Below are 21,946 nucleotides of genomic sequence, written 5' to 3'. Positions count from 1 at the left end.
TCTTAACTACTGAGCATAGGTTTGATATTTCCTGCCAAGGTGGTCGACGGTTTTCCTCTTTCCATTTTCGGATTTTCTGTATAACTGGATCTCTCTCTTGTTCTTCCCTTATCTTAGTAGGCGTCCAGTCGTCGTTGACAATCGTCGTTCTTAGCACTGCTGCTTCCTTGGATTCCGTTTTGTTGCAGTGGGGACACTCTGCTGGGCATGGCCTTCTGGAAAGAGAATCAGCGTTTCTGTGGCTAACTCCGGCTCGGTGCTCAATCTTAAAATTGTATTCTTGGAGTCGTTCGATCCACCTGGCTATCTGACCCTCTGGATTCTTAAACTGCATCAACCACTTAAGGGCGGCATGGTCGGTTCGGATTAGAAACTTTCTGCCATAGAGGTATTGATAGAAGTGCTCTACTGATTTAACTACTGCTAGAAGTTCTCTCCTCGTGACGCAATAATTCCGCTCAGGTTTTGAAAGAACTTTACTAAAATATCCGAGGACTCGTTCCTGTCCTCCTTGAATCTGAGACAGCACTCCTCCAATTCCCACATTACTTGCATCTGTATCTAAGATGAACTCTCCTTCTGGCAGTGGATACCCTAAAATTGGTGCTGTTATTAAATGCTTTTTCAAGGTCTCAAAGGCATTTTGGCAGTCTGTATCCCAGCGGTAATCTCTTGCTTCCTCCGTAAGTCGCGTTAATGGCTTAGCGATATCTGCAAACTTCTTAATAAACCTCCGGTAGTAAGTACATAGTCCAAGAAAACTTCTCACTTGATGTTTGTCAGTTGGTTTTGGCCATTCCTTAATGGAATCGATTTTTCCTTTATCCACGGCCACTCCTTCTTTACTGACTATATGACCCAGATAATTGACTTTACCTTGAAATAGCTGGCACTTCTTGGGGTTTAGCATCAATTGGGCAGCTTTAAGTCGATTAAAAACGTTTTCTAAATTCCTCAAATGATCTTCGAATGTCTCCCCCAAGACGATTATGTCATCTAAATAAACCAGGCATGTTTTCCAAGATAACCCTCTCAACACATTTTCCATAAGCCTCTCAAATGTCGCAGGAGCATTACAAAGTCCAAATGGCATAACGTTGAATTGCCACAATCCAGATCCTGTGGTGAAGGCTGTCTTTTCTTTATCGACTGGGTCCATTTCTACCTGCCAGTATCCAGACTTCAAATCTAAAGTAGAAAACAATTTACTTCCAGCCAATGTGTCCAATGTGTCATCGATCCGAGGCAGAGGATAACTATCTTTCTTGGTAACGTTGTTCAGCAAACGGTAATCCACACAGAACCTCGTCGTTCCGTCTTTCTTCTTAACCAGGACCACCGGAGAGACCCATGGACTCGTAGAAGGTTCTATCACCCCGTCTTTCTTCATTTCCTGAACAATCGTTTCAGCTTCCTCTCTCTTCGCCTGTGGTAATCGTCGAGCTGTTTGACGAATTGGCTTAGCATTACCAGTATCAATTTTATGCTTAACAACGGTAGTTCTTCCCGTCTTTCCTCCTTTCGGTACGAAAATATCACGATACTGCCGCAGAAATTCCCTTAATTTTCTTTTCTCCATCTGATTTAGAGACTGTCCTGCAACTGCAACCATTTGGTCGAATTTGTCGTTGGAATTATCAGATGTTGTCGCCTGACGGATTATGGATGTCACAGGTACACAAGTTCCTACTTTTGTCTCTTTCTTTATGGTCACTGGGTAGTCGTTGACATTGATAAGTCTCACAGGAATTTCTTTAGCCGAAGTCACCAATTCCTTTCCAATTATGATTCCACGGCCAACCTCATCGTCGTGGTTCCAAGGCTCCATCATAACAGGTCTCCCTTCGTCCACAATTCCCTGTAGCCGCGCTACTATGATCGTTTCGCTTCTCGCAGGCACGACTGTATCTTCTGTAATGGCTGCTTGCACAGTGTTGTCATTATGTGGATGGAGAAATACCTCCTCGTTGCCAACTTTGATTACCTTATTCTTAAAATCCAATTGGAATCCATGCATATTCATTACGTCCATTCCTAATATAACATCCTCTTCGATGTCAGCAACTATAACAGTATGGACGAACTTTTCTGCTCCAATTCCCAATTGTACCTGGATTTCTCCATGAATGTTGGCATTTTCACCTGTAGCGGTCCGAAGTCGCAACCTCGTTGGTAACAGTTTCTTACGGCTGTTTATAACTGTTGGACGTATAATGGTTCTGGTCGCTCCGGTATCCACCAACAACGTATGTCTTTTACCATTTATTTCTCCATCTACATATACACTATCCTCACGACATTTCAAAGAAGCTATTAGTATGAGAGGGTCTTTGGAAAAGTTTTGGGTCGAAGCTGCCCCCCTAAGGCTGACCCGTTCTAGTTTTCCTGATGGTGAGTTTCTTGATTTGCGTCGTACCTAGGGTGTTTACAGGAGCTTCGTACGTGTCCTATTTCGCCACAATTCCAGCATCTGATGGTCTTCGTTTTCTTATATGTCATGCTTTTCATCATATTAACGAGCTGGTCAAGTTTATCTTCATCTCCTTCCTCTTTTACAGTCCTAACTTTACTGTACCCGCCAGAGGCCTGCGTAGCTGACTCGTATTCGAGGGCGGCGGATAAGACATCAACCAGCGTCTTGTGACGAGCTAATCGTAGTGTTCTCTGCATTTCATGATCACGAAGACCATCAATAAACGTTTGAACGGCCAATTTTTCCATCATGTCTTCGGGAGCTGTTGGATAAGCATATCGTACTAATCTGGCAATATCTACCTCATATTCTTGAAGAGCCTCATCTTTCTTCTGTCTACGATTTTTAAGCTGCGACTGATATACATGCTCCAAATGTTCGTGGCCATATCGCATATTTAACCTCTTCTTCAGTTGTTCGAAATCATCGGTCTCCTCTACTGCTATGGTCTGAAGCACATCTAAGGCATCTCCTCGAAGAGCGATAGTCAGGTTTATAGCCTTTTCTTGTTCAGACCATCCATTCGCTCTTGCAGCTGATTCGAACTGTTTCATGTAGTTGTTCCATGACGATTTTCCGTCGAAAGTTGGGACTTTGACATGCACAGAACTTCCACTTCCTTCAAATTTCGGCCGTGTTTCCAACTTACACTTCGTCTCGTCTTCTTTTATCTCTACTCTAATTGGATTGTTTCCTCTCTCTGCTGTCCCTGTTTCCTCCATCTTCCTTTCCATCTCTTTCCATATCTTTTCTTCGAAGGCCAACATATCGGCAGCAACTTGGTTTTTTAACGAAGACACTCTATCGTCAAGAGCAGACATCTCAGAAGTGACTTTAGAGATGTTAGCAGAAACTTTGCTTTCCAGAGAAGAAATCTCGTTAGAAACTTTGCTTTCTAAAGAAGCGATGTCGCCGGAAACTTTCGAAATATCGCCAGAAACTTTGTTCTCTAATGATGCGATATCACCGGAAACTTTGTTCTCTAATGATGCGATGTCACCGGAAACTTTGTTCTCTAATGATGCGATGTCACCAGAAACTTTGGAAATCGACGAGAGGACAGCATCTTCAAATATATAAGTCTCTGGATCTAGTCCTTCTTCTAGCAAAGCGTTCTTTAGTCGTTGGACTAACTCAGCCTTTTTTCCGGTAGAAGCTAATTCTCTGTCTTCAAGATGTCTTCTTAAATTAGTCACTGTCAGCTCATAAATCGTAGCCATTTTCACAATTTATTTTATATCACCCTTGTATTATTATTATAAGTCTAATTTATGTTCGATCCCACTTCTGACACCATTTGTTGTGAATTTATTAATTGTTAAGTCTTTAATTTATAATGTCTTGTTCTTATCTTAATTCATTAAAAAGCACAATGACTGATATTTATTTATTTTCACTAAACATACATAATTTATTAAAAAGCGAACGTAACATTTTATCGCGAGCGCGTCGTCCGAATTAACTGTTTTCAAAATAAAAGTTCCTCCATATTTATACGAAAACAGCTGCTCTAGAATCCCATGGATTTTGACCTCAATTGACCTGGTTTCGCCTCGAATGGACAGGCCTAATTCCGGAAGATTCGAATGGAACCAGTTTTTTTTATTACTTGGAGTTTATGCCAGCTATTCGAAAGGTCTCGTATATTCTAAAACAGAACAGCATTAGTCATAATATAATACGGTTATTTTTAGGCCAGGATTTTTATCGTAACACTTCTCTTTAGTTCAGTGTTGTCAAGAAGCTGGATTGCCTCGACATTCACATGACTATGCAGCCTCTGCTCGTGACTTGCTGCTGTTCTCTTGATTATTTCGATCACAGTTTCCATACCCAGGTCCTGGTGGAGGTTGCTGTTACGGATATACCAAGGAGCATCAACAATGTTTCTCAGTACTTTGTTTTGAAATCTCTGGATAATATGTATATTACTAGCTTTGGTACAGCCCCAGAGTTGGCACCCATATACCCATACTGGCCTCAGTACTTGCTTGTAGATGGATAATTTATTATGAATTGATAATGTTGAATTTTTTCCAATCAGCCAATACAATTTCTTATATCTAATATAAAGCTCCCCTCTTTTCTTTTTGACATGGACTTTCCAGCGCAGCTTCGCGTCTAGGGTGATGCCCAAGTATTTTGCTGATGTTGCATAAGGAATTCGGGTATCATTTATTCTAACTGGCAAATTTTCTATTTTTTTATTTGTAAAGTTAACGTGTGCAGATTTAGTCTCATTTAATTTTATTCGCCATTTTCTGGTCCAGTTATGTATTTTATTTACTGATAGTTGCAGCTTATCAGTCGCTTCTTCACTAGTGTCTCCTATCGCCAGTATGGCTGTATCATCCGCGAAGGTGGCAATAGTATTTTGTTCTAGCTCTGGAATGTCACACGTATACAATAGGTACAGGACCGGACCTAAGACACTCCCTTGTGGCACGCCAGCTTTGATCTCCCTTAAGTCGGTGTAAACTTCTTCTTCTTTTACTCTGAAATATCTATTCGCAATGTATGATTTCAAGATTTCTGAATACTGTTTAGGCATGAACGTTCTTAGTTTATAGTTTAAACCGTCATGCCAGACTTTATCAAACGCCTGTGCTACATCCAAGAAGATTGTAGAGCAGACTTTATTTTCTTCTAATGTTTTTTCTATTATATTCGTTATTCTGTGAACTTGATCTATAGTGGAATGTTGATTTCTGAAACCAAATTGATGATTTGGTATAAGATTTTTTCTTTCTATTATTGGTTTTAATCTTTTCAATAGAAGTTTTTCAAATAGTTTTGACATCACCGGAAGGAGTGATATTGGTCGATAGGATGTCACTTCATTAGGAGATTTACCTGGTTTGGCGATCATAATTACTTCGGCTACTTTCCAGAGTCTGGGAACATATCTCAATCTAAAAGCAGCATTTATTAGGTGTGTCAGCTTAACTATGGCTTTTCTTGGTAAATTTTTTAATAATTCGCCTGTTATGAGATCATATCCTGGAGCTTTCTTAGGATTTATATTCTCTTTTATCTCTGTTGATACTTCTCTAAGTGATGTTAACGTTATTCTTTCTTCAGTTTGGAATGGTTCTTCCCATCTCAGTATTTCGCCATCATTGTGGTTGGGTTTGAACGTACTTTCTAAATGATCTGCAAATCGTTCTGCTTTCTGTTCGTTACTTCTAGCCCAGTTGCCGTTTTCCAACTTGATAGGAGGAGAATGAATAATTGGTCTCTTCATTCTTTTTGTTGCCTTCCATAAAGAATAATCTGTGTTTTGGTCAGCTGTTAAATTGCTTAAAAAATAATTAATTGTTGAATTTTTTATATTATTTATCTCCTTTTTTAGTTTTTGTGTAGCATTATTTAGACTAGTTTTGTCTCGTGGAGCTCTATATTGCTGCCATTTTTTCCTTAACTTCCTTTTTTCTACTATGAGTTCTCGGATTTCTTTTGGATAGTTGTTCCCTTTTGTTCTAGAAGTTATTGTGGGAGTATTTTCCCAAGCTGCCTGTTGGATATTTTTTATAAAGACTTCTAATTCGTCATCAAGTTGCCTCGTGTTTCTCAATGGCACAGCAAGATTAATTTTGTGTTCTAGGTTTATTTTGAAGCTCTCCCAGTCAGTTTTTTTATTAGTCAATATTGGATTATTGCTTTTGTAATTCGAATATCTGGTATAAAACACGTGACTTTTGGTAGTCCTGGAGCATTAACAATTCCATGTATTTTTACTCATATATGCCGTTATTCCAAAACTTTATCCATGATTTCCGATGTGGTTGAAGTTTTTTGAATGTCCATCATCTTACACTTTTTACGTGTCAGCCCACATCTTTTCAGTGTCAATTGCAGGTGAAGAGTTGTCATATATATTTACAAACCTGCAAGGCTTATAGACCTTTCAAAAAAAAATTATCTTCCTCTAAAAACCAGGCTTTTACAGCTTCTATAACCTATAACTTCTTGATTGACGTTGATTAAAGGGATAAGTAAATCCTCGTACATTTTCTTACCTCTTAACCCCTTCAAATGCAGATACTTAATGATAAGGATATTCTCCGTTTCTATGGTAACACAATATCTTCTTTATTCACATGTTCTTGTTCTTCTGTTGGGCAGTGAATGTTTGTCATTGTTAGGTTGAAGAAATGGGTGCATATTCTTAACTTGCATATCCTTTCACTGACTGCCTGGAAGTCTATGATTTTTGACATAAAACATTAACAAGTCATTTGTTAATGACTTGTTAATGCGCCAGTTTTGAACGTAGGTAGCTCATCGACATATATCTCTGTTGTGTATCATTCAGTATAGGTACACGAATATACGGGTCATATAGTTTAACGTTGGCTCCGAACGACTAAATTTAGAGGAACTATAACAGGTGGGATTTTGTGGTGGGAATATACAGATTAATAACTGTTTTAATATTTTCGAATTAAATTTATTATACAGGGAATGGCCACTCAAAAGTGTTCACTGATATTTGGCAGTATTCATTTGGATTGTGTGAAAATCCTGAAACAAGTCGATTTTTATTCCAAAAGGTTAATCTGTTAACGATGTAGACATATGTCATGTGTAACCTCCCTTTCAGTACCGCAAGTCGATTTTTATTCCAAAAGGTTTATCTGTTAACGATATAGACATATGTCATGTGTAACCTCCTCCCTTTTAATACCACAAACCTTTAATTTTAAATAGGGAATAGACCATGCGTGCCATATCATAAGTCAGCTGGAGAACTTTTCATATGTTCCAAACATTTAATATTAGTTTTTTGGTAATCATGATCACAATCTTCTACTTAAATTATTTTAAATAATAAAAAATACATGTATAAACTTTTTTATCGTATTCAAGTTTAAGTTAACCACCTTTATGTTTATTTGCAGTTAAGTAAGGCAGCTATGTTACAAAAGGGTGCTGAATATATTAGGCAGTTAAGGGATGAAAGAAACCAACTTAAATCAGAAATGGAATCTCTTCGACAACAGATTGAAAGCCTTAATGCGGCTATAAGGTGAGGTTCGTTTATTAGAAGCTACGACTATTTATAAAGTATTTCAATATTTTTAGCAACTGTCAGTCGATGTTACCCGCCACTGGAGCTCCGGTTTCTCGAAGGAGGGATAGCCGAATGCAAGAGATGTTTGAAGAGTATGTTCGAATACGTACTATGGAAAATTGGAAGTTTTGGGTCGTATCCTTTTTTTGCATATTTATAAAGTTTTTATATATGTAATAATAATATGTAATTCAGTTTCGGAACTCAAACTGAGTTTTTATTTTTTTTTGTTCGGATATCATGCGACGGTCAGGTTTTTGTTCTGTGTTATATGCTGCATACATTTAGTATGGTAGTGGTTTTTTTTAACTCATACAAAAGTTCGAGCTCAGGAATAGAGTATTTATAACGTTATATTGGTAGTCATGTTGCACCTCTATTAAGATCGCTACGTTGCTCTCTATCGGATGCCTTACCGAGTTTTGCAGTCTCTACCTAGCTTTGACTCAAAAATGAAGATTACTTTTGTACATTTAAAGTGGTCTATGTAATTTATGTGTGTCTGGTACTCTTCTCTGGAAAGTATTTTTTATCAATTATGTAGTTGAGTGACCACAATGGTAAAACAATTTTTTTTTATCCGACCGTTTGGTATATAATTGTAAACGTTTCTGTTAGTTATACCTATTCTCTAACAGATTTTTGGTTTAATAAGTTATCTTTTCCAGCACATTGTTGTGCACCAAGATTGTTTTTGGCTGAGATCTATTTTTTTCTTTTTTCGTTCGCTTTTGAAGCGAAACTTCTATACTGGCATCGTATTACTTTTTGAAGCGCAGCTTCTATACTGGCGTTTTATTACTTTTTTCTCTACCGTAAAATGCTGAGGTAGCGTCACGAATTTAGCGCCACAAGATGGCGTCGTCACGGGTAACGGAACTAGCGCCACAAGATAGCGTCCGTCACGGGTAGTGTCACAAAACAGCGGTTATTTACATCGATTAACTACTCTCGATCAATTCGTTTCTAATCATCAGATACTTACTCTTAGCAGGTTTAAATTAAAAACTGCTATTTTATGACGCTACCCGTGACGACGCTTCAAGGGTAAGCATCGCTTTAGTAAAACTGCATTAATTAAAACAAAAGTTTATTTTTGAAAGTTTATAGTCGTTTATAGACTAGTATTCACAAATGAAAAGTTTTTACTGAAAATTAATTCATATACACTCCTATTATTCTTCGGTTTCCAATGAAATGAGTCTGAAGTAGTAAGTTTATCTGGGCTATTAATATTGAGAGGTAGGAATTTTTCTGTCATATGTTTGCGACAATGAATCTGTCAAATTATCCTCAAGCTGAGACTATAGCAACTATTCCTTTTGCAGTTCTTGGTAATGGTTACGGTAGATCGGCGTAGGTCCTATTTATGAGCCCTTCAGACACTTTGTTTGGAAAAGTGTCAAGACTCATATTCTGAATATTAAAAATAAAATATTTAAATGAGTCTTGACACTTTTCCAAACATTCTCCGCCCCAAAAAGAATGTTTTTAAAAACAACTACAATGATAAGGATACAAAACAAACACTGAACTATTAATGTAATAATAATAGAAAAGAAGAAAAATATAGTTGTTAACAGATAGGTAGTGGAGAGATCTTGACCACCGGACGTTGTAGGATGCCATCTGAAGCTGTCCTCAGACTAACAACGCGTACAATACCGTCGGTGCCGTAATGCAACTCAATGATTCTGGCCAATTGCCAGCGAAGAGGAGGCTGTTGTTCATTTTTTATGAGGACTAGAGAACCTTTAATGAGAGATGGGGTTGGACTATGCCATTTAGATCGCTCTTGAAGAGAATGAATATACTCTTTAGACCATCTTTTCCAAAAGTCCCCCCTTATCCTTTGGATTAACTGCCAACGATTCAGACGGTTAATCTTTAAAGCGCTTAGATCTGGATCGGGAATTGAATCCACTAAGGGTTCAAAAATTAAAAAATGACCAGGAGTCAGTGTCTGCAAGTCATTAGGGTCAGAGCTTGCTGCACACAAGGGACGAGAGTTAAGAACTGCCTCGATTTGAGTCATAAGAGTATAGAACTCTTCATAAGTCAAAATTTGTGTACCCAAAACACGATACATATAGTTCTTGAATGATTTGACCCCAGCCTCGGCTAACCCATTAAAATGAGGGGCACCGGGTGGATTAAAATCCCAGGTAATAGAAAGAGTCTCAGCAGCAGATTGAGCTAGTTTAATGATTTCGTTGCTGGTTCCCTTAAAATTGGTACCTTGATCACTCCTAATGGTTAGGCACTTACCGCGTCGAGATACAAATCTACGAAAGTTAGACCTCCTAAAACGGCGCTATTGTATCACCCCTATCATACGGAATAGACCCGTAAGGATTCTGGGACCCAGGCTGCTCCGGGCTCCCATATCTACAATAATCAGCGGGGCCTACAGTCTGAGCATTCCTACCGTTCTGAACGTCTAATCCTTTAGTAACCTTGTGGCCTCACAGAAAGCTATAAGTCTCTTTAAGGGTAACTCCCTCATTTGGCTCGGTAGCATAAAAACCGAACCCAGGATCTGCTACCTCTGGTAGGCCAGTGCCGGGCAGTTCCAGAGGACATGTGAGGAGGTTTCCTCTTCATTACAAAGACGGCACCGTTAGTCTTCCGCCAATCCAAGCAGATGAAGGTGTTGCGTGAGTCTACAGTGTCCATACTGACCACCTGAGAAGATCTTCTACGGTCTAGAAGGAGAAATTGGGTTGTAAGACCACTATGTGGAGCCTAGCCTGTCTCATACCTCCACAACTGACCTGGAACCTCCGCAGAAGAAGTTCTTTGAGTATTCTACTTCGGCCAGTACTGAAGGACACTCCAATCACAGGTTCAGGTCCCACCGGCAGAGTAAATGAGGCCTGTCGTGCCAGGACGTCATCTTGTTCGTTCCCTTATACCAGGTTGATATAAAGTCGATCCTATTGTCCTCGCAACATCAGCAAGTGCTCTCTTGCACTCAAGAACCACCTTAGAGCTGACTTTTAGCGCTTCCAAAGCCCTTAGCGGTGCTTGACTGTCAGAGCAGATTGAGATGGTCCTGTCTGAGCAAACCATATCTATTATCTTATGAGCACATATCAGGATCGCAAAGATCTCGGCCTGAAAGACTAAACAATCAATTTAACAATGATTGTGTTAAATTTTATGCTTCTAAATTTCTTCTTCTTTAAATTTCTCTCCTTTAGAATAATGTAATTCTCATACTGGGCTATCGTGAGTATTAACCAGAACAAAAAGATACTTTATCATCTTTACAATATGTTTAATCTAAACACTACCTAATGTTAGTCTAATGTTGTCTATTATATCGTATAGCTACTAGTCAATTGCCAAGAACCTATCTATGTGTATGCAGTCAGTTTAATTTTTCTAGGTATTTTTGAGGCCATCTGTCTTCTTAAGCCATAGTAACACTTATTGGCGAGCACTATTCTTCTTTTGATTTCTTCACTGACGTTGTTATCTTTGGTTAGCAGCGACCCTAAGTATATGAAGGTGTCAACACCTTCCAGCTCTAGGTCATCAATTATTATTCGTGTAGGTGTCAGGTTGCTTGACCTAGTGCAACACATATATTTGGTCTTTTGAACATTTATATTTAGTTCCATTCTGTGTGCAGATGCTCTTAACGACCGAAATGCTTCAAAAATAAGACCAGTGCTAACATATGGTTCAGAAACTTGGACACTAACATAGAATGACCAAGAATTGCTCAAACGTTTTGAGCGAAAAATACTAAGACGAATATATGGAGGCATAAAAGAACAAGGTTTGTGGCGCAGGTGTTACAATTTTGACTTGTATAGAAGATTTGGAGAACCTGACGTTGTAAAATTCATTAAGGTAGCACGCCTCAGATGGATAGGCCATGTAATCAGACGAGAGGAAGATGACATAGTCAGAAAAGTTTTTGACCGAAGTGGGCCGATCGGACAACGAAGAAGAGGAAGACCGAGACTTAGGTACCAAGACAACCTAGAAAATGATTTGAAGTCTATCGGAATTAGAGCATGGAGAAGAGTTGCCAGACACAGGGGCGAATGGATGATTGTTCTGAAGAAGGCATTGGCTCATAAAGAGCTGTAACGCCACTGATGATGATGGTCTATGTGTATACAACTGATCATGCAGTATGAATGAATGAATGAATCCATATAATATCCGAATTTACAATACCTGCTTACTACTATATCTTCAAATAATAAAGTTGGTTCGTATTGGAGTGTTCTGCCAGTAAATTATATAAATTTTAAATATCAATGTACCGGATAACGGCTGAAGGCCTTTACACAGTATGTAAATTTTTTGTTTGATTTTATTAAATTATGTGTTCAATATTTACTGATATATTCCTTAACAAGTTTTACAGTTTAGCCTTATTTTTAAACCATTATTAAATTCCTTTAATAATTTAGTTGCGAGTTCTAGTCTAGATGATTTATATCGATCTACAATGTTATGGATAGAACAACATTGTACCCTTACAGATCTCAGACCAGGTAATATTTTTTATCATTTTGCTACTAAAAAATAACCAAACGCATTTTTAATATTTGGTTACATTAACAATCTCTTTATGTGTTAAATTAGAAATTACAAATTATGGAGACAAGTCGACAGACATGAGAAATATTTACTGATGTTTCTCAAACATTTCACAAATATTGTTGTCAATCAATCAATCAGTTTATAACGTTCTACGCCGTCTTCTGATTTCCAGTCTCGATTTATCTCGGTCTACCTTGATTTCTTCTTCCATGTGGTGTCCAGTTCAATACTTTCTTTGGTATTTTGTGTTCACCTATTCTTTGGACTTGTCCATACCATCTTAGTTGATTTATTCTGATGTCCTTTGTGATATCGTCCTTAACACCCATAATTTCTCGTGTTTTTTCGTTTATAACTCTGTCTAATCTTGATTTTCCAGTCGCTCTTGTCCAGAAGTCCATTTCTGTTGCTTCTAATGTTTTTAAGTTTTTTCGTTTCATTGGCCATACCTCACTTCCATATGTAACAATGCTTTTTATAATGCTGTTATATATTTTGTGTTTGTTTTCTTTGGAGATTGTTTTGTCCCACAGTACACTGTTTAATAGATTAATGACTTGTCTTTCCTGGTTTTATGTTTAATTTCTTCGTCTAATTTACCATCGTTGATTATTTACATGCCTAAATAATTGTATTTTTGGGAGTGATTTATTTCTCGTTGTATTTTTTCCAATATTCGATTTTATTGAATTCCCCCAATACACATGTATTCATTTTTCTTGATATTTACTTCTAGCCCCCACAGTTCGTATTCTTCGATAAGTTTACGGGTCATATATTCGAGGTCTTCATAGTCTTGGGCCATCACGATATATTCAATATTATATGTAATTGTTCAATATTATTTTTTTTGTTTCAGTGGTTTTAAATTCACTAAGGTATCTATGCACAAAGACGGACATTCTTTCCGATCCTGATAAGTTACCAGAAGAGGCAAGGCACATAGCGCTCGAAAATAAAAATCAGAACAAATAATTTTTTAATTGTGTTAAAGCTACTTAACAACGGATACATTTTGCTCATAAAAACGTGCTTGTTTACACTAAAGGCAAATTGAAAGGTCTTTTTCATCTTTAAAAATATTTGCTGTATTTAAAAAAAATGCATACATGGTTATGAAACAATACACTATTATACTAATGGACCTTGGCTCTTTAATGGATTTATTTAAAATTATGTATAAAGAATAATTTCAATTATGGAATTTTATGTTTTTATATGGTTTGGATAACATAATTGTATTTATATTTGCTAGATTTCAGATCTTAATTACCATTACTAAAAAATAAACAGTAGTATTACTAAAAAGATCATTTTCCCATGGTGATTAGTTGGAGTATATGATATTATTGAAGTCCAATCGCATGCTATCATTATTTTTGTGATAGGAATTCTTAAGTTTAAATTATTTTCAAGTCATCAAAAAAACTTCCAAAAGTCGTTCGAATTATTGTTATAAGGCAAATAAAGTTAAACTACTATAGAATTTTATTTGGCAAAAAGGTTGTCACAAAAAAGAAAATAATTTGTTTATTTGTCGAATATTTGTGTTTTGAAACTAGTAAACCAGAAACTAGAAACAGACATAGTAACACAGACAAAAAGAGACTTGATACAGTCTTCAAACAGCACACAAATAGCGGCACCACAAGATCTGGTGACAGAAGCACACACATTCGAAAGGGTCGCGGAGTTTATATATCTTGGAACACAACTAAATAACAGCAACCTAGTAAGCGTAGAAATTAAGAGAAGAATATACCTGGCGAACAGAGCTTACTTTGGACTAAAGCAGCTCTTAACATCGCACATAATTAGCAGAAAACCCAAGATACTAATATATGAAACTCTTATTAAACATGTCCTGACATATGCGTCAGAGACATGGACTATGGTAAAAAGCTACGAAGAACTGTTAGGCCGCTTTGAAAGAAGAACACTTAGGCACATATACGGAGGAGTACAAGAAAGCGGGATATGCCACAGGCGCTACAATTTTGAGTTGTATCAATGCTACGAATAATGCAACATCGTCCGGTCTATTAAAATTAATAGATTAAGGTGGCTAGGACACCTTAAAAGAATAGACACCGGAGACTCCCAAAGACAGATATTATATCAAGAGCCAGTAGGAACCAGGAAGAGAGGCAGGCCAAGATCTAGATTTAAAACTCAAGTCGAAGATGACTTGAGGAATCTAGGGGTCAGAAATTGGAGAGCCAGGGCGAAAGATAAGGGGGAATGGAGACTAATTCTTGAACAGGCCAAGACCCACACAGGGTTGTAGAGCCAAAGATGGTGATGACTATAGAAGTTTATTTGGCAAAAAGGTTGTCACAAAAAAGAAAATAATTAGTTTACTTGTCGAATATTTGTGTTTTGAAACCAATTTCTGAGCTGGTCAAATAAAATATTTCTATAAGTATATTTGTACATTGAGAGAATAGAACAAAAAGTAAAGAAGCTAAAGTAGTAGCTATTACAATACCGATCAATCAAAAGGCGCACAATAATAAGATAATATTAAAAACCGAAGAAGTATATTTGTACAAGTTTTAGAGTCCATATAGCTGCCGAACTCCGGAAATATTAGGAGAAAAACAACAAAAACTAAAAAAGATTGAACATCTGGCGAAGCAATAAAAATGAAGAGATCCTGATACTCGAGTGAGCTATCCATAAAATATCATAATCAGATCTGACCAAATAACTACATATTAAAACTAATCCAAAAAATATTAAAATAAGACATAATTCCACAAGAATGGAGATTAAACATCCTAATAGTTCCCTTCTAAAAGGAAACAAATCGGACAAGGAAAATTATAGAGTAATTAATTTATTAAACACAACACTAAAATTAAAAATCAAAGTGATAACAAATAAACTGAATGAAATTATATTACTAGCACAAGAACAACAAGGTTTTACATGCACCGATGCTATATTTAGAATGAGGCAAGTGCAAAAGAAATCATTACAATACAACAAACCGGTATATCTATGTTTCTTGGACCTCAAGAAGGCATTTGACAGGGTCAAATTAAAGGACGTTATCCACTTATTGTACTCAAGAGATACCTCTAGGAATAATCAATACAATCGAAAATATCTACCTAAATAACACAATAAAAGCAAAAGTTAAAGAACTAACTGGCCCAATTGAAGCTGGCAATGGGATGAGACAGGGAGATTCCCTGAGTCCTTTATTATTCAACCTGTTCATTGATGAAATAATAAAAAAAGTAAGGACTAAAAGGATACCCAAAATCCACAAGGAATCTAAGTTCCTGAAACTGGCTGTATACCATGTATCACAAAAAAATGTACCTTTTAAAAAGGATTTTTAAATAAAATAAAATAATCTGCTATGCAGACGACGCATTATGCACAAATGCAACTTATCGCATTGAAACGCAGACAGAGTCATGTCTACATAAAAAGATTATATATACTTCGTCTTCCATCTGTCTTTTCCTTCAAGATTAGCTGTAGCTTTTCGTTCTCAGTGTGGCGCATGCTATGATCGAGGTAAGCTGTTTTTCTCGTCTTAATAGTTTGGTCTAGAAAGTATTCGTCATAAGTCTACATTGAAAGGTATATGTAGCCATTTCGAGATAGAAAAAATATATGATAATAGAGTAAAAAAAGATTATATCTTAGATATATGTTTACGTCTCACGGTGAATGTGGAAAGAGCAAAGCGAACGTTGAAGGGAGAACGAGACCATGTATTTTTATGGAAATTTGCGTCTTCTTGTTGACAATGCCAGTTCGAAGCAGCGAAATTAATTAAATTATCACGTAAATGGTTTTATTATGGTCCTCTTCTTCTTCTTCTTCTTCTTCTTCAAGTGACTTGTCCTCCAAGAACATTAGCAAGCAGTCGCATAATTGTTACCTTGTCCGCAAATGACTTTGACATAAATAGTATCCTGATACCGATTCCGTACCACTGGCGGAAGTTTTTTGAGCTAGAAATAGAATACAATACTGAAGACATAACAATCTATCTAAATTATCATTACTTATGAGAACTCTATATTTATACCATAACTTCATATTTAAATCTAAGGTTTGTATCTGTCATAACAGTATTTTAAAAATGGGGAGAATTTACTATTATACAATTCAGCACATTGGACCAGCGATATGATGATACAGAATCATTGTGACTTTTTCAATATTCACAGTTGGCAACACTTTCCACACATTTATAACTGACTAAGCATTGAAAACATAACCGTACTTTTCTCTGCCTTTTATATGAGGGTCTTTTTGCACATTCCCCACCAATGTTGTGTTGTTTTGTACTATTTTATGTTGTTTTCGTTAAAATGCATCATGGATATTACCCCTAGGAAGCGTGAAGGAGTGGGTCAGGGGTTAGTAAGCAAGATTTTGAACCGTAAACGAGAAACAGGATCAATGGATGTGAAAAGGTTAGCAAAATGCAGAAGAAAGAGAAAAACAGCACCAGCAGATGAAAGATTTTTACTGCGAAAGATCAAATTGTACACAAGAAAAACAAGCCAAGAGCTCCAACAAGATGAATACTGAAGACATAACAATCTATCTAAATTATCATTACTTGTGAGAACTCTATATTTATACCATAACTTCATATTTAAATCTAAGGTTTATATCTGTCATAACAGTATTTTAAAAATGGGGAGAATTTACTATTATACAATTCAGCACATTGGACCATTTAAATCGATACCTTAAAGCGATATGATGATACAGAATCATTGTGACTTTTTCAATATTCACAGTTGGCAACACTTTCCACACATTTATAACTAACTAAGCATTGAAAACATAACCGTACTTTTCTCTGCCTTTTATATGAGGGTCTTTTTGGACATTTCCCACCAATGTTGTGTTGTTTTGTACTATTTTATGTTGTTTTCGTTTAATTCCATCATGGATATTACCCCTAGGAAGCGTGAAGGAGTGAGTCAGGGGTTAGTAAACAAGATTTTGAAGCGTAAACGAGAAACGGGATCAATGGATGTGAAAAGGTTAGGAAAATGCAGAAGAAAGAGAAAAACAGCACCAGCAGATGAAAGATTTTTACTGCGAAAGATCAAATTGTACACAAGAAAAACAAGCCAAGAGCTCCAACAAGATCTAGCAGCATCAAGTGTAGTGATTCATGACTCAGCTATTCGGAAAAGACTTGGAGAATGGTAGAAGAGCAATGCGTCCACAGAAAAACAGCTTATAACTAAAAGAATGAAGAAACAAAGGCTGTGGGCCAAAACATACTCTAATTGGACTGTAGATGACTGGAGAAAAGTCTTATTTACAGATGAAACTCACTTTCTGACTCTGCTTTCTGTCACAAGTCAAAACAAATAATAATATTTTTCAAAAATTAGAAGATTAATATTTTAGATTGGCCCGGCAATTCGCCAGAACTCGATCCCATTGAAAATTGGCCATTTGCAAAGCTAGACTGCGCAAAATCTACTGTATTACAATAATAAAAATGATAGAAGCGGTCATTCAGGTTTGGATTCAAAGAGGGACATATTTCCTGCTAAATGATGTAAGTTTATCTTTATAGTTTTGTCAAAATTTAATTTTTTTCTCTATTAATTCTCACAATACTGTTTATCATAGCTAATTATAAAATAAATATTTACCAGTTAGTTCTTTATAAGGCCTTTATTTATTCTGTTATTTCTCATTATTTTATGCGCATTGCCAAAAGTACACGCCCTTTAAGTTGCAGGATATTGACATTATCTTGTTTCAATTTTATCAAAGGTAATTTGAATTAATGTCATAAAAGTTTTTAATGTTTGGATTATGTTTATATTAAATTAACCAACATTTATTGAACAAAAATAAATCTATTAAAGAGTTTTTTTAGTTACCTCCCTTAACCCTCAACATATTTTTAGTTTCATAATATTATCTTGTAGGTGAACAGGACTCTTTTAATCTGTCTACTCTTTTTTTTTTTCAAATAAGACTCGTTTTTTACTTTTTTAAACTTAAAACCGCCATATAACCACTTATTTTGATTTTAGTAAAAATATAGTTATATGTAATTTTCGGGGCAATTGTTTTTATATATGATTAATGCACTTTTTTAAATAGTTTAAGATGTATTGTTTTATGTAATATAGAACTTTATTTTTTAATATAATAGAAAATACTTGTTTTTTTTTTGTTTTCTGTCAAATGCGAATTCAGAATTTTTCATGATTCTTGTGGTTTACAGAAATCCATCAATATGTAGAACATAACATTAGATACTGTAATTTTTTAAAAAATTTTGGATTTACCCAAAAAATTATTAAAAATTTATTGATTTCATTTACACTCAAAAAGGTTACGGACACGTGTAATAATAAATGAAAATAAGTTAAGTTCTTTTTGTCATACAACTTTTAATACAAATTTTTGCTCCATAAAGAACTAATTCGACTGTATGCTGTAGGATAATCGCCCGTGGGGATATCCAGAAGCAGAATAATGTATAATAGAACTTACAACAAAGAATGACAATGTTCTGATGGATGAGAATGTTGCGAATTCCATCTACCAACCACAGAACAAATAATTCTATTCTAAAAGAACTAAAGCTCAGTAAGAGCCTATCCGGCAACATCCAACTGTAACAATTAATATATTTGGGACGTGTGATGAGGTCAGATATAGATAATATGAGTGGGGAAGATAAAAGGCTGATGACCACGAGGAAGATCTCCAACAAGATGGATTGAACAAATACGACACGATATAATAGAAAAGACTAGAGGTAGAAGTCTATGGAGATGGACAAGCAGGCTCTGTATTACAACTTGCAAACTAAAAAGTGCTTCCCTCGTTCCGAGTCCTGCTCTGAATCCAAATTGATTTTCACTCAGGTGGTCTTCTAATTTGGTGTATATGCGTCAATAAATGATAGTAAGGAGTACTTTAAGTACATGGCTCATCAAACTAATTAATCTATGTTCTTCACATTTTCTAGCGTTGGTTTTTTTTAGGAAGTGGAATGAATATTGATAGTAGCCAGTCTTTTGGTAACTAACCAGTCTCGTAGATGTTATTGAATAGCTTCGTAAGAGCTGTGATTTGGTGTGCCTCTAATAGCTTTAAAATTTCACCATGCACCTTATCAGATCCTGGTGATTTCCCATCTTTAATCAGCTTAATGGCCATAGTTACTTCTTCGTTTCTTATTTCTTGGCCGTAGGGATTGTTTATTTCAGTCGGACTACGTGCTGCATCTTCGAATAATTCTTGCATATATTCCTTCCATCTTCGTAATTTATCTTCAATGGTAGTCAAAATCTGGCCTTTAATGTCTCGAAGACGTACTTCATTGCTTTTTATCATCGTTCATGTTTCTGATGCGTAGGTGAGAACAGGTTTAATCCGAGTTTTGCATATTAATCGTTTGATGACTACGCTTGTAAAAACATTTTTTTTTTAATATCAAAATAGGCTTTGTTTGTCTATTCTTCTGTTAATTTCTGCGCCAAATATAAAATTCTGATTTATTTATTATTCTCTTTACCTTTATCCCTATGCGAGGTCGGTTTCCCTAATTACATTTCTCCATAAGTTTCTATCGTAAGTCATATCAATATTAATACTCTTTACAGACATGCCCTGTCTAAGTGTCTTCTCCCAGATCTTTGGTTTTCCTATTCTACTACTTCCAGGAACCCGCAGAGCAGCAATTCTTCGGCAACTCTGCTATATGTAGCTATTTTATAAATCTTGGCTTCTCCTTCCCTGGTCTCATACATTCTTCGACCGTACAGATTCTATATCTTTCTTTCTCTTGGTGCTTCTATCCCTTTGAAAGCTCAAATTAGGTCCTTATTTCTTCTTGTTATGAAGATGTGTCCTTTGTTGTTCTATACCGACGATAGAAAAATAATACGGAATCGATTTTAGTAGTGTAGAGAAAAAATATTTGATTATTAGCTCAAAATAAACGCAGTTTAATACCCTTAACGCAATTTCCCACAGAGATGACCAAAGTATTAATAAAATATAAATATGAGAAGACTACGGCCCAAATCGAGATCGATCCCAATTTATAACCCGTGTCTAAAATAAACACAACACGTTTGTTTCTTTTCTTAAGCAATATAATCCTAGTGTATGAAATTTATTGTTATAAATCAAAAACCTTCTTCAGCGTATTGTAATATGTTTGATTTAATTTAATTTTAAAATATCCGTTTAAAAATTAAGCTAATGTGAAATTATATTAATTTGATTGATTGTAATTGATCAATTTTGACTAGGTGATATGAGAAGCTACCTCATTGTCGTAATTTTATCTGTGCCTGGAATCATCTTAACATTCCAGTCTTCACCTTTTATTAAATTAACTTTTAACGTATTTTTAAATGACGGTGAAATTACATCTTGGAATTATATTAGACGATCTGTCATTAAATTCTTCGGCAGCATTAAACAACCTACACTAACAGAGAGATGAGGAACTTGAATACTTAACCCAGTTTAATCATGAATGGAAAAACTACTATCCATACTACAAGTATGCAGTATTGCAGCAGTGTCACCAGTATTTTGTTAATAATTTAAAAAATATTGTTTTATACACTGATCTTATTAAATATAAATAAATTTCTTATGCTGTTTCAATTAATTTCTTTTTTAAATAAAACAATTGTCCCAAACTAATATGAGTAAATTGTGTTAAGTAAATTTTATTTTAACGTTCATTTTGGCCTTGATCTTGTTTTCTAGTACAACTTTATATTTAAGATTTAAATGTGTTCGGTGTGTGTAACAATGTACAGGTTTTCCTAAAATTTTATAGACTTTGTAATTATAAAAATGAATACAACAGAAAAAATATTAAAGTATCGAATAAGAGGTTTTTTATTATACTATGTTGAATTTAATATTTCTGTAAGATAACAAATGAAGAGCTGAATAGAAGAAGTAGGTATTATTTAAAAAAAAAGCATTTCTAAAGGGATGTTTTCCATATAAAATAATTACTAAAGGCACAGAAGAAATAACAGTCAGAATGGCCATTCTCAGATGCCGCCTTTGAAGTGTGTCAGTACGCGATCGCCATATTTTAAACGGAAACACAGACTCGGATTGAGAAATTTGTGATAAGCTACGACATACCCGTAATTTAAATTTTTAGAGATTAATAATTTAGTAAATTTGAAATCATTTAATCCAGGGCTTTCCAAACTTATTCGTACTGTGACGCCCTTAGGACTTTGCTATTTTTTTGCAAGGCGCCCTCAACCCAACTCCCAATAATACTTACCAATTTTAGTACTAGCCTAGTAACAGGTTATAGTTATAAAAAAAACACTATTTGAACATCTATATTTTTTATTAGAAATTAATAACGAAATCAAAACATAGGCACGGAAATTAAAAGGGATATTTCTTTATGTAATTGTCTGGTTAATATGAGCGATGTGCTTGCTTTTTTGATCACAGCTTATGAAACCGGGGCTCCAGTTTGGAAATTGCCACTCCCATTTCTTTTTCCAAGTTTATGTTTGATTTGTACTTGTTTTTATTTACTACAACTGCAGAAAAGTCCGTTTCTCACAAGTACGAAGTCGCAAATGGTAAGAATACCTTTAATGCAGCAGTGCTGGTGGCATAATGTTCATGAGAAAGTGAGCTCCAAGATTCAAACAGTTTGTCCTTGTCGTATTGAAGCTTTATGCTGGAATCACAGGACAATTCTGTCAGTTGTTCTTCCTCTGTTGAAAGGGTCGATGGCGTGGATGACAGGAAAGAGTTTCTGGCCCAATCATATTACTCCATATCTTTGGGAAAATATTTCTCAAAGTGTT

General features: G+C 35.7%; 1 protein-coding gene across 2 annotated transcripts in view; it reads left to right on the top strand.

Moving 5' to 3' along the window:
* Mondo (MLX interacting protein mondo) overlaps positions 1 to 21,004 on the top strand; it is a 120,836-nt gene extending 99,832 nt beyond the window's left edge. The window contains exons 13-17 of one of the 2 annotated variants that reach the window (XR_011951278.1): positions 7,375 to 7,502; positions 7,559 to 7,682; positions 11,935 to 12,064; positions 12,973 to 14,114; positions 14,444 to 21,004. Coding sequence is in view for 1 of the 2 variants with exons in the window: in XM_072535426.1 (XP_072391527.1) it covers positions 7,375 to 7,502; positions 7,559 to 7,682; positions 11,935 to 12,064; positions 12,973 to 13,088 (498 nt within the window). In the remaining variant the exon portion in view is untranslated. Of the gene's footprint in view, positions 1 to 7,374; positions 7,503 to 7,558; positions 7,683 to 11,934; positions 12,065 to 12,972 lie in introns of both variants that reach the window. The other variant, XM_072535426.1, reaches the window with a different exon arrangement.
* The last annotated feature ends 942 nt before the right edge of the window (positions 21,005 to 21,946 follow it).

The sequence above is a fragment of the Diabrotica undecimpunctata genome, chromosome 6, assembly GCF_040954645.1.
Source record: "Diabrotica undecimpunctata isolate CICGRU chromosome 6, icDiaUnde3, whole genome shotgun sequence".
Taxonomy (NCBI): Eukaryota; Metazoa; Arthropoda; class Insecta; order Coleoptera; family Chrysomelidae; genus Diabrotica; species Diabrotica undecimpunctata.
The sequence above is the reverse complement of the archived record's forward strand: the minus strand, read 5'-3'. Positions and strand labels throughout refer to the sequence as shown.